Below are 14,855 nucleotides of genomic sequence, written 5' to 3'. Positions count from 1 at the left end.
TTCCAGCCTGCAACTTTCTGCTCTTATCTCATCCTCTTCAACCCTATTACCAGCAGAGAAAAATAACTTAGTTAGTTATACTCCATAACTTTGCTGATCTTTTGGCTGCCTTCATTCCTCTAGATATGAATATCGCAGTAATGTTTTTAAAAGCTTCTGAAATACAAACTGTGCAGAGAAGACACAGAATTTTTGTCATATTCTCAGTGATGCCTAATGCAAAAGTTTGGGTTTGGACATCTTGAGATGTTTTTAATAAAAGCTGCTTACTTAAAAACCTTCAGTGACTTGTCTTCAGTAACCTGTTGTCCTGAAGCTCTGTGCAACACTGACAGAATTGTTTATGACCAAAAAGCATGGACATAAAGTTGGAGAAGAGGCACAGTACAGAGTAAGAGATCAAGCCTTGTGAAGGTGCTTAAAGATTGAATGGAACAGAGAAAGCATCCAATTTCTGGCTGCTTACTAGTTGCCCACATGTGCCTTTTTAGTTAGCTGAACAGTCGAATAAGTAGTTTCTGTTAACACCTGATTTTGTCTGCCATTTCTCAAATAACTCATTAATGTAACTCAAACACACAACAAAAAGAAATTGTTCTTTTATAGATATAAATTACAGATACACTTGCTTTGTAATTTGCACAGACACCCATAAAATTGTGATAGTTTTTAGCCTTTCCTTGGTTTAATGATTGGAGAGTTGTGTTTTACTCATCCATTTCCTTGTTCAGCAGAGAGAAGCAACAGTGATCAAAAATTAACTAGAAGGATTATTATATGTAATTACAGTAAACTGTGATAAAACTGATCTCACTATGTTTGTCTTTTTGGTGTCCAGGGGACCATGGAGCAACAGGAGAAAAAGGGCTACGTGGGGATTATGGAGAACCAGGAATTCCAGGGAGGGATGGTGAACCTGGTACTCCAGGACAACCAGGTATGTCTGAAGCTAACAGCAGACAGACTGTTTGTCAGGTATTTTAAACTGTATTAATGCATGGGACTCCTAATTTCTCTGTTGTCCATAGGACCAAAAGGTGATCAGGGCCCCCCAGGATACCCAGGGGATCCAGGAGTTCCAGGACAAAAAGGATCAGTTGGTGAAATGGGTTTGCCAGGTACTGATTGCTAGGAATTTCTTCTTATTTTTTCCTCAAGTTAATATAGATCATTTTGAAGGACCGGTGTGGATTATTTGTGGGTGTAGATCTGCTAAACAGATCTACAATTGCACAATTGCTAAACGATTGCACTATTTGCAGCAACTGAATGTAAGGCTTTTGGGACATTGCTTTTCAATCCTATTGTGATATACAAATAATAGGATGGTTTCCTAAGTTTCTAGGTTCAAAGTGCAAATAGCTGGATGGTTAGGTTTTCTGTATTTGTTTCAGGCAGGCAGTTTTTTGAGTGGCACCTGTTTGTATGTCTCTGATAGTCTGTGAACTGCATTAAGCTTCTTGTGTATTTTCCCTCTTTTAAAAGGTTTGGTGAGTTGCTGTGTACTCCATCTCAATTATGAACTGTAGGGGTCTGGGAATAGTAGTGTTGTGGAAAGGACTGGTAAAGAATAAAATGGAGAAGAACCTGTAACTCAACACGGAAACTGTCTCCATTGGGATGTCCTTGTGTCTAGCATATTTAGGAAATCAAACATGAAAGTCTGAAATGGTAAATGAGGACAGAAAAAATATGCTGCAGAAGAGTCACTTTGTCACTGTAGTACTATTAGAAATTATTCAAATAAAATTTTATTCAGTTCATATCTTTAACAAGATCTCTGTTTACTCTGAATCCAAGATTATGACCATCTCTTATGAGTAGAGTTTATCATGCCACAAAAAGTCCCATTTAGAGAGTGAATCTCAAAAGATAGTTTACTTACTTTTATAGCTCTGAATAGCTAAGGCAGTGGTGAAAAATCATTGTCAACACTGCTAGGGTACCACTGCTTCTGATGCACCCATTTTTCCCTTTCCCTTCCTAGGAACACCTGGAGAAAAGGGTCTGCCTGGAGTACCAGGTTCACCAGGCACACCAGGGTTCCCTGGGCAAAAAGGTGAAAAAGGAGACAAAGGAGCGCCAGGTTTTCCTGGAATCGGCTTTCCAGGGTCTCCTGGTGAGAAGGTATTTATACCCCTAAGGATTTGGTTATCTCTGCCAAATGCTTGAAAAGATGCTGTTGGCCTCTAAGCTGTTTTGTTGTATTTTCTATTATGCTAATATAACTGCCTTATGAGAAACTTGAAAGGCGTTCATATGCACAGGTTTAGATGCATTCTGTTTGATGGAACCAGTATCTCCAGTGTTCTTATTACATCTGTTCAGAAGAGACTAATTCACAGTGCTAGAAATGTAGAGAAGGGGAAGAACTTTTAAAAATACTGAGTCAATAATGTGAAAAGGGCATTTTGCAAACAGTGCAAATAATCACACTGAAATAATGTTACTGTACTTTTATGAAGATACAAGACAGTGCTCAGATACTACTGAAAAGTGAACTGTATTAATACTGTCTGTAAAGTTTAATTTAATCTCTTAATAGCATCTAATGGGATTCTCATTTGTTTCATATTCCTTTTCCTAGCTGTACAATGACAGTTACGAATTTATAAGTAAAAGTGGTAAAAATAATACTTGCTAATCTGGTAGCAAACTTACTGAGGACTCAAAAAAAGACTTTTTCTAAGGTAATGAAGTGTAATAAGTAAGTTAAGAGGCTAATTTTGAAAAGACTTTGTATAACCATCCTAAAAATGCGTAGAAAACTGCTCATTTTCATATGTAGGTATTAAGCAATTGCTAGCTTAGTTAAAAACTCTGCTAGTGGATTTTAACACCAAATTTAATCCTAAATTACTTTGTTTAGGAGTGGAAAAACAATGGAATTCTTTAAAAGTTAGATATAAATACGAGGGGTAACATATACCACTGCATACAGAAAAAACTGTTTCTGAATTAATGTGTGGATTTTATGTGTGCTGCTTCTTCTAGGGAGAACCAGGAAGAACGGGTAGTCCAGGTTTATCTGGAGATAAGGGTGAAAAGGGTAGTGCAGGAATTCCTGGAATGCCGGGTGCCCCAGGTCCCAAAGGATCCCCTGGCATGGCAGGATTTCCAGGCAAGTGTTTAAGCTTTTATAAAACAGAAACTGCAGTGAAAAATCGAAGGTAAAATGATATCAAATATCCCACATGGAAACACATGTCTTCTTCCTTTCTTTAGGAAGCCCTGGCCGCCATGGAGAGAAGGGTGAAAAAGGACTCCCAGGCTTAAGTGGGATTCCAGGTTTAAAAGGAGAGCCAGGTAAAAAAAAATACAAACCACCAAATGACAAAATAATGTTGATCTTCAGGCAGTGGCTAAAACAAAATCTGTTGCATTCTACATTAATTTTGGCTCAGATATTTCATAGTGCATTTGTTCATTTCATAAGAAAAAGACATTGCTGTTTCCCAGGTAAATCTGAGTCAGTGTAGTGGGGGCTAATACTTCTTTTGCACTGTTTGAGGAATAGGTTTTACCACCTTCCACAAGACTGGTTGCTTTTACAGCCATTACTTCTGTTGTTTCTGAGTTAATTTAAAAAGTGTTCAGCTGTTTTTTATCCCCAAACCTGAATCACCACATGAGCATCATTACACAGATGTTAAAGAGGAAATAGAGTATGGAGGAGAGTAAGTCCATTGCTGTTATGAATATAACAACATTTTTGATTTTGGAGTCCTCTGTTCTCAGTGTTTTGGCTGCAGGACACATCATCTTACAGGACAATGGACTGTGCTGTTCACAAGTCTTTGCTGGAGTTCCTGCATTCTAAACTCACTGAGATTCATGATAATTAGCTGTGTCAAAATCTTTAATACTTGGGCTCTGTCTCAGACTGGTTTAATTCAGAAGTAAACTCAGCGAAAAGTCACACTGAAATCATCATGCAATATCTGCTTGGTCTCTGTGGGAGCAAAAGAAAAAGTAAAGCTTTTCTTGAGAGAAAAAAAAGTCATAGTTAAAATGAAAATGTCAATGATTTTTCAGGTGAACCTGGTCTTCCGGGTCCTGCTGGTGCCATTGGTCAGAAGGGTGAACCAGGTTATGATGGGATTCCAGGTGCAGCTGGTGCAAAGGGTGAACAAGGTACTGTGACTGTCATCTTCAGCTCCTGTGGTATGAAAATGCACAGACACAGGCCACACAAGAGTAGCTGGTAGAGGTGTGTACTGGCTTTGAGTCCTCTGGATGAAACCTTAGAAAATAAAGTCAGTATTGGTGTCTTACTATCATCCAGCATTGTAAAGCTGATCATTTAGATGAGCAACTGTGTTTAATCAATGTAATCTCAAAAGAATTTCTTTCACAAAAGCTGGTAATACTTTAAAGAATTGTGTTTTGGAATTAACTTCAGCCTGCAACTTAGCTGTGAAATAGTGGAGCAGCCTTGCCTTCTCTTAGGGTAGGGTTTTCAGTCATACAGGACCCATTGTGCTAAGTACAATACCAGTACATAACAAAAACAGCCTCTGCCCCGAAGAACTTTTGCATAAGCCATTTATTTGGAGTTTGTATTTGCGTAATAGAGTTTTATTCATTACAGGTTAAATGTAAGTACTTTCCCAGCTTCTAATTTTTTGCTGTCTCTGTACTGCAGGTCTTCCAGGTAGAGGACTTCCAGGGTTTCCTGGTGCAAAGGGAGATAAAGGTGAAACACTTAAACAATTTTAAACCTCCTTCCCAACACACAGTAACTGTAATTCTGTAATGCAGACATACTTTCTACTTAATTCTTTTACATCCTGTGCCTTCTCAGAGCAGGCAGAAGCTCTGAGAGGTTCAAATACTAATTTCTGTTACAGTGGCAACATCTTGGAGTTAGATATACCCTAAAATAGGTAATTATTCATAGTGTGGAATTTACTGACTGCAAGCTGTGCTGTGATGAGGTAATATAAATAATTGTATTTGTGTGCTGTGCTTTTGACTCCCAAATATCTCTGTTTTCCTACTAATTTTGCAAGAATCAAAATTTAGTGAGGTTCTGTGCACCAGGCAGGTATAGGTAGTAGTTTTGTGGCCAGGATACTGCAGTAATTATTTTTGCCTGAATCTGTTTTGCAGCCCTGATGTGTTAATTGCTAAAATACTTATTTTCTATAGCTCAGTAGAGCATGTCTAAGCTATGCACAGGAGCGTGGTGCGGAGATGCAAAAGATAGCAGAGTCCTTGTGAGATCTTACTGAAAATTTTTATTACCTGGGCTCAGGACTTCATAGCTTGGGTACAGCCACATGACTATGAAAATTCAAGTCCCCTTATGTTCTTTGAAAAGTGTGTCCCTACACTGTGCTGTGAGAATGGTTTGATTGGCTCGAGTCAGTGCTTGTTCAAGGTGTCTGTAATGCACCATGCTCCACTTTATGAAATAAGTATAATAAGTCCTAGACACCAGGCTGCAATAGATACAGTAGTGAAGAAATGACCAACTGCTGTTGATAAAGGAAATTGTGTATAATTGAGGAATTTTCTATTTTAACCATCTGGAAAACACAATTCAACTAGTCCATCCACAAAATTAATGTGACATGGCAGGTTTTGAAGAACTTGCATAGCTTTAAATATCAATGCCCTACCTCACTCATTCGTTCTGTCAATACAGGACACTTGTCTGGACAATCCGAAGTGATAAACCAGGGTTTCAGTATATCTTTTATTTAGCATCTTAGACTAATTAACAGTCATTAACTGCTGCGAATGCCCTAATGTTAGAGAACTTAATAAATTAAACAAATTTTCTAATCATAGGTCAGTAGGCATGTAGAGTACTAGATTATGAGAACACTTCTCTCACCTTTCCCATCTCTCATTTTGTCAATCTAGCTCATTTAAAAATATCTGGGTCTAGACTAAATCTGTGGTCTACTTGCATAATTTCTGTTCTAAATGCATTGTAGTTCCAAAGAAACAAGTTCAGGACTTAAAAACCTTGTTCTGCTCAGGCAGAGAGCCAGGGATAGTGTTCTCTATAAATGTTTCTCTTAGTATTGTACTTATACCAGTTACTCTATATTCTTTTGCTCAATCCAAAATTAGATTGAATTGCAATTGTTAACTATTTGTACAAGCCTGAAAGTAAGTACAGTGGGTCTAAATCTAGATATTAATAAAAAAATATTCAATTTTTCTCCAGGAGCAAGTTCTTTTGTGCTTAGTCAAGCACAACATCCATTACTTGACTATGACAATAATAATGGCTGTGGAATAAGGGTTTGGGGGATTTATAGTCTTAGTGTAAGGGGTGATAGAGGGATGCTGGATGTTAATCTATTTTAAGACTGACTAAAAATAGCCCAGTGATAAGATAAGAAAAGGTATGTCAGTCAAACTACTTTCCTCGTATTTTATATCATCATGTGAAGAATAATACAGTTTTCCTGAAGTTTTGCATTTAGAAATGTGTAAAGTTAAGGTCAGTGTTTTCAAAAAGAATAAAGCTTACTATGAGTGGATAACAAGGCAGAAGGTTTCAGTGATTGTGATCCTCTCTCTAATCATGTTCTGTGGTCGTTTCAAATCTTAGGTGCAAAAGGCGAAGTGGGTTTTCCAGGATCCCCAGGAAGTCCAGGGATCCCAGGCCTGAAAGGGGAACCAGGATATGCAGGTCCACCAGGCCCTAAGGGGAACCAAGGTCTTCCTGGACTACCAGGAAGTGCAATTGAAGGCCCTAAAGGAGACAGAGGACCCCAAGGCCAACCTGGTCTTCCAGGTAATTCTTTGTCTTTAGTGTTAGTGTATTGCTGTTCATCGAGGCTCACCTGATTGATTAATAATACAATCAATATTGCGTATCTTTGCTTATCCTCCTCTCACAGGTCAGAGAAAAGCCTTGTTCATAGGTAGTTTTGGCATTATGTTCTAGAACAGGCTGATTTTATGTTCTAGAACAGGCTGATTTTATGTCCTCAGGCAGTTGGCTTTGTCCAGAAATCTTTCTAATGTTGAGAAGGTTGCCTCCCATTTCTATGTTTCCCTATGGACTTTATTTACTGTTTTGAGGCATCCGGGGCTGTATGTTCCTATGTCCTGGAATGTTAATGTATTTAAAAATGGCCCAGCATGGCCTTTCCATGGCAGTGGCCCTGTGCTAGAGGCTAAGGAGGAGAGTGGAGCGGAGCTACAAAATATCTTTAGCATGTTTCTGCCTGGGGATGTACTATCTGCTTGTTCTGCACATTTGGAAAACTCCCTCTATTTTCAATCAGCCACAGGCTGAAAGATGATTGGATGAGGAGTCTCCCTTCAACAGATTGTTCTACTTATTTTCTTGAAATATTACAACAATTATTTTTGTTCTGTCTATCTGTAGACCCTGCTTGTCCTCCGTCAGGTACTGCTGTAAACCAATTTTGCTACTAAATACTCTTTTCTTCTGGTATTTAGGTTTACCAGGTCCAATAGGGCCACCAGGACCTCCAGGTCTGAAAGGGGCCAAAGGAGAGCAAGGGAGCAGTGGCTGGCCAGGGTCTCCTGGGGGTCCGGGAATGAAAGGTGATCCGGGTTTCCAAGGAGTGCCAGTAAGTTACTTTCAGTACACTCCAGATTTGCTGGAAGCTAGTTCTTGTAATTAATTGATATATTAATCATAGAATTTCTTGTTCAAAATAATGATATTTTATGCTCAAAGTGCCTTTGGACTCACTGCTGATGATGTAAAGTCAGTTTGAAAGCATTTCAGTGCTCTCCTTGGAAAGGCTGCCCCAGTGAGCTAATGAACTTATTAGAAATTTACAGATAGTGAGTGGTAACATACAACACCCAAAATATAATTTACAGTGTTTTAACGGTACAGGATGGCTGAAGCACAGCCATAAATCCCGCAAATGCATTAGTAGTTAATTTTAAAGGTTGCATACTTCACCATAAATTGCCTTCTGAAAATACCTGAACTGTTTGCTTTTGTTATGAAAGCTCTCAAATAAAGTGCAGTTTCAGTACTGTCAGTCATGAAATATAGCTGCTGATTTAGAAATACAAACAGGCAATACTATTAATACATTTTTGTCATATATTATTCATTTTCCCTGGCCCAAAATAGTCTCTTTTTGGTATACTAGCAAGAATGAAGTTGAATAGGATAGTCACCCACAACAGTTGGTCTTCTATATTCTTTCTCTCAAAGTGTATGCCTTTTTCCACCCTGAAAAATATGCTCTATTTTTTAGCTTTTCATTTCTTATTTCCTTCTACACTGGGAATGGAGGTTGTTTAGCCCAGAGTAGAAGGAGGGTCAGAGGGGATCTTATCACTCTCTACAACTCCCTGATGGGTGTCAGTCTCTTCTCCCAAGTAACAGGTAACAGGACAAGAAGAAATGGTCTCATGTTATGTCAGGGAAGCTTTAGATTGGATATTAGAAAAAAATTCTTCACTGAAAGGGTGGTCAGGCATTGGAACAAGCTTCCCAGGGAACTGATAGAGTCATCATCCCTGGAAGTGTTCAAAAAATGTGTGGATATAATACTTGAGGTGTTTGGTTTAGCGGTGAACATGGTGCTGCTGGTTTAATGGCTGGACTTGATCTTAGAGGTATTTCCCAATCTTAATGATTCTATTAAAAAAACCCAACCAATAATTACAATAAAAATATTTATGGAAAAAAGAATAATTCCTAGTCTACAAAAGGAAGAAAGACTCAGGAATAAGGTTCTGATATGAAATGCAGGGCTTTAAAGGTACACTTTATTCTTGATAATGCAAAGATCTAGTGCATCTTTTTCTGCATCCAGGAATGTCTCTTCACAGAGACATTAAGGATTTGCTTCTGTGTTCATACCTTTTTGTATTTGATACCATACCGTACCAGCTTTGAAGGTAGTAAATTCCAACATAACACTCCAGTATATTTTCCCTAGTTTAAGAATTTGCAGTACTTCTGCAGAGAGCTAAATTTCTATACCCCAGGAGATTGTAAAGCTTTTCACTGGTTGTTATACAAGTCCGAGACTGTTTGCTGAGAAAGAATGGGAAATGCCAAAGGATTTTGATTCCATGCCTTCAATCAGAGAAAATGTTTCACTCTCCTTGAGCACAATTCATAGTGGCAGGTTGTTAACTCAGTGTGAAATGCTGCAGTGAGAGTGATGTTAAATATTAAGCTTCTTCTGGTGATACGTACTAAGATGACTTTCTAATGTCTTCGTCCTCCCAGTGTGACAGGCTCCTGCCCCGATTATGGCTCAATTGCTCATACAGGTCTCCAGGTACATGGACACCTATATCAGAAGGGAGATTTTGTTGCAACATGAGTGACACAGGCCAGAATAGTGAATACAGAGACCAGACTGCGAAATACAAATCCCATGTTTTTTTTCCTGTTCATTTTAGTGTTGAAATGCGAGAAGAAACATTTTCCTGAAATAGTTTTGTTCTGTTTGGAACAGATCCAAAAAAGGTGTTGTTTACCAAGCTATATCTGATGAGAAAAAAATGTTTAAGAAATGCATACTGTTGTGGAAAAAGTATTTTGATGGAAAGCTTCCAATAAACTCCTCTTATAAATCCATTTTATAATTATAACCTAAAAAAATATATTTAAAATGTCCATCTTTGAATGTGATTGACTCGTAACTGCCTTCTGAATTAAAGTTGGCCCTCCTGTTGTGGACTTCAGAAGTTCACATATTACGATACAAAGAGGCAGCCATTTCTTTAAACAATCCTTCATACTGTGATTATGTGACTGAAGGAAACCAGAGAATCTTACTTCATTCATGCCTCCCTTAGCACTCTTGAGAGTAGCATTTCTTTTGTTTGACTTTGGAGTCTTTGGAAATTTCACTGTGGACATCCATTTTTGAGCTAGTCATCTCTTCTCCCTTTAAAATCAGTGGAAAGAATTAGACATTTGTAGTGAGCTGTTCTTCTCACCTTAATATAAACATCTAATTTGCACTGAATGAAAAATCACTCCTTGTGTGCTTATTCTATTGCTTTTCAAATATGATGACTCCTACTGGTATTATTTTTCACTGGATATTCCATTTACATCTCCAGCTGGTTGGTAGGTTACTTAGCAAAGGGATTTTGTTTCTTTCCTCCACCTGTGTTCCACATTTTATTACATAGTGAACTGTCACTGTCATACCAATTCAACCAGGGAGAAACTCTAAACTATACTTACAGGCTTTCTGTAGACGATCTGCAGCAGACAAAAGAAGAAAAGGAAATTGGTGGCCATTTGAATGACTATTTACAGAGTGTTTTGAAATAGGGGCTTGGTTTTCCTTGAAGTGAGGCTACAGTGAACTTGTTACCATTAATTTGAGGGGAACAGTTTAGAATGGTGAAGGCAGAAGGAGGAGTTCCCATTGTGTTTGAAGTGTTTTAAGTCCTTGAGTGTTTTAGCCCTGTTGAAAAGTAAAAATCTTCAGAGGATTATAAATTGTTGAGCATATTTAATTTCATCCCATGTGTGATGTAGAAGTTTTCAAGTCTGCTGTGGTCTAGAATTACCCCAGTGAATTATCTAACTAGCAACCTCCTGCTGGGACTGCACGGAAATTAGTATGTGCTGAGACTTGTGCTTGCTGATGTTTTTCATAATAATATGGTCAATGGTTGAGAACCTTTTTACTGGCTGCACTGCTACTACGACCTTATTTTGATCTGGTATCTTTGTGAGGCAAAAAATAGTTAAGAAAGAACAAAATGTCACTCTTGTTCCTGTAGGAGAAGCTTCTCATCTAATCAAGGGAGAGAATGACCATTTCTTAAACTTAATGGCTATCTCATATTATATTTTTTTTCATAGGTTTTCAATAATACACAGCCTATTTGAGAGTTATATCATAATATACGTATATTTATATGTATAAATATACGTATATTTATATGTATATATAGTTATATCATAACTATATTATATATATTTATATTTAATATTTATATTATTATATTATATTATAATAATATATTTATATTATTGTATTATATTATAATATTATATTATTATTTATATTATTATATAAAAATATAATATAAATATATTATATATACATATATTTATACGTATATATAGTTATATCATAATATATAGGATAACTATACTTCACATTTTCTTTTATGCAGGGTACTCCTGGTTTGCCAGGAGATATTGGTCCAAAGGGTGATCTTGGACCTCCAGGAGTTCCAGGTATTCCAGGTGAGGAGAAAACTTACCATACTCCTGAAAAGTATGCAAAAATGTCTCTTTCATATCCTTTCTCTCTCAAAAGAGATGCTCAAAGAATGTTGACTCTATGTTACAAATAACTGAACAGGACACTGAAAGCTTCATCAAAAAGCATACAAGAGCATTGAGATTTTTCTCAAGGTTTTTTGCCTTTTGCCTGTTCTTGCTTTGCAAATATTAAATGTGCACTTCCTTTAATAGATGGATGTAAAATTGATTGTTAGATAGTACCAGTCAAGAATCTTGAAGATTTTCTTGAGAATTGAAGAGGCAAATGTTATAACTATATGTGAGGAAATGGGCTCTGTGTGTCTCCCCTGTTGATTATATTCCTGCTACCATCACTATCATGTACATGAAAACACCATGTGTATAAAAAATACAGTTATTAATAGAAAAAACATAATGCTTTTAATCTAGAGAATTATATTATTAAAGTAAGAGAACTTTGAAGAGAAGTAAGAGAAAAAATAAGAGAAATTTATTTTCAGTCATCATTTCTTTGGTGACTTAGTGCTGCTGTTTGTATCATGTTCCTGCAAACAGTTAAAAAGTACTTGTGCAAATTAAGTCACGTAAGTCAGGATCATGGGGTCATACATGATTATTCCACACATATCCTTCCAAATCAAGAAATTACAGAGTTTTCATCAAATATTTCCTTTGACTTCAGGTCCAAAAGGAACTCCTGGCTTCCCAGGCCTTAAGGGTGAGCGAGGTGACCAAGGTCTTCCTGGATCTAAAGGTATAATGTGAAGCTTTGCCTTTTTTTTTCCCCAGACGTTTTTGGTAAAATGGTTATTTGTGATTAATTTGTAGTTATTTGTGACTAATCAATGGATAACTACATCACCCTTTTGTTCTGTGTAAAAATGCAGAATATGAAACCAGGTATCATGTAGCAGCATCTGAATGGTCAGTTAGCATCACAGAATGGTTTGGGTTTGAAGGGACCTTAAAAATAATCTAGTTTTAACCTGCCTACCATGGGCAGGGACATCTTTCTCTAGACCAGCGCCTCATCCAAGCTGGCTTTGAATGCTTCCAGGGACAGAGCTTCTGTAGCTTCTCTGGGCAACCTCTGTTCCAGTGCCTCAATGCTCTCACAATAAAAAACTATCCTCAAGTCCAACCTAAATTTACACTCTTTCTGTAAACACTTCTTTCTTTCACACTGTTGCCCCTTGTCCTTTCGCTCCAGACCTTGGTAAAAAATCTCTCTCAGTCTTTCTTATATATTTATATATATATATACATATATATATATAGCCTTTTTATATATTGAAAGGCTGCAGTGAGGTCTTCCCTGGGCCTTCTCTTCTCCAGGCTGAACAAGCCCAACTCTCTCAGCCTGTCTTCATAGAAGACCTGTTCCACCCCTCTGATCATTTTCATGGCCCTCCTCTGGACCTGCTCTAACCAGTATATGTCCTTCTTGTACAGGGGACCCAGAGCTGCATGTAATAGTCCAGGTGGGGTTTAATGAGAACAGATCAGAGGGGGAGAATTACCGGCCACGCTTCTTTTCCTGTAGCCCAGTATTGGCTTTCTGGGCTGCGAGCAGACATTGCCCATTTTTCATCTACTTGTGTTTCCCAAGTCCTTCTCTGCAGGGCTGCTTTCAATCCATTCATCCCCCAGTCTGTACTGCTGTTGTGGATTGCTCTGAAACATGTGTAAGACCTTGCACTTGGCCTTGCTGAACTTCATGAGGTTCCCATTGGCCCACTTGTCACACATGTCAAGGTCCCTCTGGATGGCATCCCTTCCTTTCAGCATATTGGCTACACCACTCAGCTTGGGGCCATTTGCAAACTTGCTGAGGAAACTCCATGCAGCCTAAGGTCTGGACAGCTATTTCAGTCCATGAGAGGTCTGTCTGGCTGGAGATATCAACACAGACAGGCTTCTGTTTGGGAAGCTTTGCAGTTTAATTCACGTGTAAAGTCTAGGACACATTGATACCTTGTGACTATCTGTGAGAGGCTCTAGTCTCTGCCTGCATAAATGGCAATACAAGGTAACGTTTTTTTGCCTTTTTTTGTTGTGCAGTACTAAATATGTGCTGATTTTCTCTGTTGATTTCCACAGGTTTACAAGGCCCACCAGGCCCACCAGGTCCTTTTCAGCTTGTTAAAGGAGAACCTGGCTTACCTGGCCCTGTAGGACCAGTTGGTCTCAAGGGATTCCCAGGACTTCCAGGTCCCAAAGGACAGCAAGGTGAGAGTTTCTAATTTGTCAGTAAAAAACCATTTTAAGTAATGTAAAAATAGACCAAAGGTAGGCTAGATACTGCAAGATTTTTGGTATGATATTATCCAGTTTTTGTAAGCCACTTAAATTGTGTCAGTGATGAGGAAGGGAGTCCTTTTTGAAGCTCATCCAAAACAGATGCCTTCCAGGTGATTTTTTGTAGGCTCTCACTCTGCAGTCATCACATCAGTATCTGAGATCAGCAGTAAGCAGAATGACTTGCAACACTCTGCTCATCCTTTCCCCAAAATGTATTTGTTAGGGTATCTTCTGTCATTAGTCTTGAATCCAAACTTAATTCTTGTGTGTCTCTGGGAGAAGACAAGCATGAGGAAAAACACTTGGTCCTGGAGTGAAAAGTGCTTCCCGAGGAAGCTTGTTCCATGGTCCTAGATTTCTTCTTTTAGTCCAGATATTGAAATTTTTATAAAGAGTAGATGAACTGCAAAAATGAAGCACATTGGAAAATATAAGGGAATGGAGCAAAGGGTAGGACAAATGAAATGCTGGCACAAGGACACATGTCCTTCAGAATGATGGGACATGGAGAGTGGGAGCTCAGGAGTGTTAAGATTCTAAGGAAAATCTTTTTTCCTGAATGATTTTTGTTAAGTTGATGGGGAATTACAGTATAATATAATGAATATCCTCTTGCTAGTTGATACAGTAGATATGAAGGTTTTCTCTTGAAGGTGGGAATACAACTCTGCAACTGCTGTCCTTTAAGAAAGAGCTATGAAATAGTCTCAGTGATTGAACACAGCATGGGTTTGCTTGTACAGGACCTATCGCTCTTCGCTAATAGTCAATTCAGCACATAAACACAATATTGCTTTTTGAGTGATCAGGAAAAGGAAAGCTGTGAGCATCTAAAGCTTCTGATGAGTCACAGAGATGTTGCAATGATGCTGATGGTATTAACTTCCTTTTCCTGAAGTCAGATTTGCTGAGTTTATGTAGGATTCATAGTATCCCTAAAAATCGATAAAGGAAGACATAAAATATGTCGGAAAACTTGTTTGGGAAGAAGCTAAGAGGATACCCATTTTCCCACTGTTCATGACCCTACTTTTTTATGGTCTGTTTTTGATTGAGTTATATGATAAACAGAGAGAGAAGGGATTGCTGCCTTTCCTTTTCATAGTCCAGGCAAATACTAGTTGTTTTAGGTGCATGCTCTCTCCTTACTTCTCTGTTCTTCTCTACTATATAGTCACTTTGCCTGCATATAACCCTCATATGCGCTCTAGATACGGAACTGTATGCACTGAATCTGCATGAGTTTGGTTTATGCTGAGGCATACCTGTTCTGTACTGTATTAAAAGCCAAAAAGCCAGAACTAACATGAAATAATATCCAGTAATAATTATTGCTTGTTTT

At 38.1% G+C, this 14,855-nt stretch overlaps 1 protein-coding gene across 1 annotated transcript in view; it reads left to right on the top strand.

The window, feature by feature from the left end:
• COL4A1 (collagen type IV alpha 1 chain) overlaps window positions 1–14,855 on the top strand; it is a 120,736-nt gene that overhangs the window by 96,209 nt on the left and 9,672 nt on the right. Inside the window, exons 35-46 of the mRNA XM_042038484.1 lie at window positions 839–937; window positions 1,029–1,118; window positions 1,988–2,127; window positions 2,995–3,121; window positions 3,226–3,306; window positions 4,036–4,134; window positions 4,646–4,696; window positions 6,572–6,757; window positions 7,432–7,565; window positions 11,119–11,191; window positions 11,895–11,966; window positions 13,313–13,441. Coding sequence (XP_041894418.1) covers window positions 839–937; window positions 1,029–1,118; window positions 1,988–2,127; window positions 2,995–3,121; window positions 3,226–3,306; window positions 4,036–4,134; window positions 4,646–4,696; window positions 6,572–6,757; window positions 7,432–7,565; window positions 11,119–11,191; window positions 11,895–11,966; window positions 13,313–13,441 — 1,281 coding nt within the window. The remainder of the gene's footprint in view (window positions 1–838; window positions 938–1,028; window positions 1,119–1,987; window positions 2,128–2,994; window positions 3,122–3,225; window positions 3,307–4,035; window positions 4,135–4,645; window positions 4,697–6,571; window positions 6,758–7,431; window positions 7,566–11,118; window positions 11,192–11,894; window positions 11,967–13,312; window positions 13,442–14,855) is intronic.

This window comes from Corvus kubaryi, unplaced genomic scaffold (assembly GCF_017639235.1).
Source record: "Corvus kubaryi isolate FWS band 111438036 unplaced genomic scaffold, C.kubaryi_AGA036_p1.0 133, whole genome shotgun sequence".
Taxonomy (NCBI): domain Eukaryota; kingdom Metazoa; phylum Chordata; class Aves; order Passeriformes; family Corvidae; genus Corvus; species Corvus kubaryi.
The sequence above is the reverse complement of the archived record's forward strand: the minus strand, read 5'-3'. Positions and strand labels throughout refer to the sequence as shown.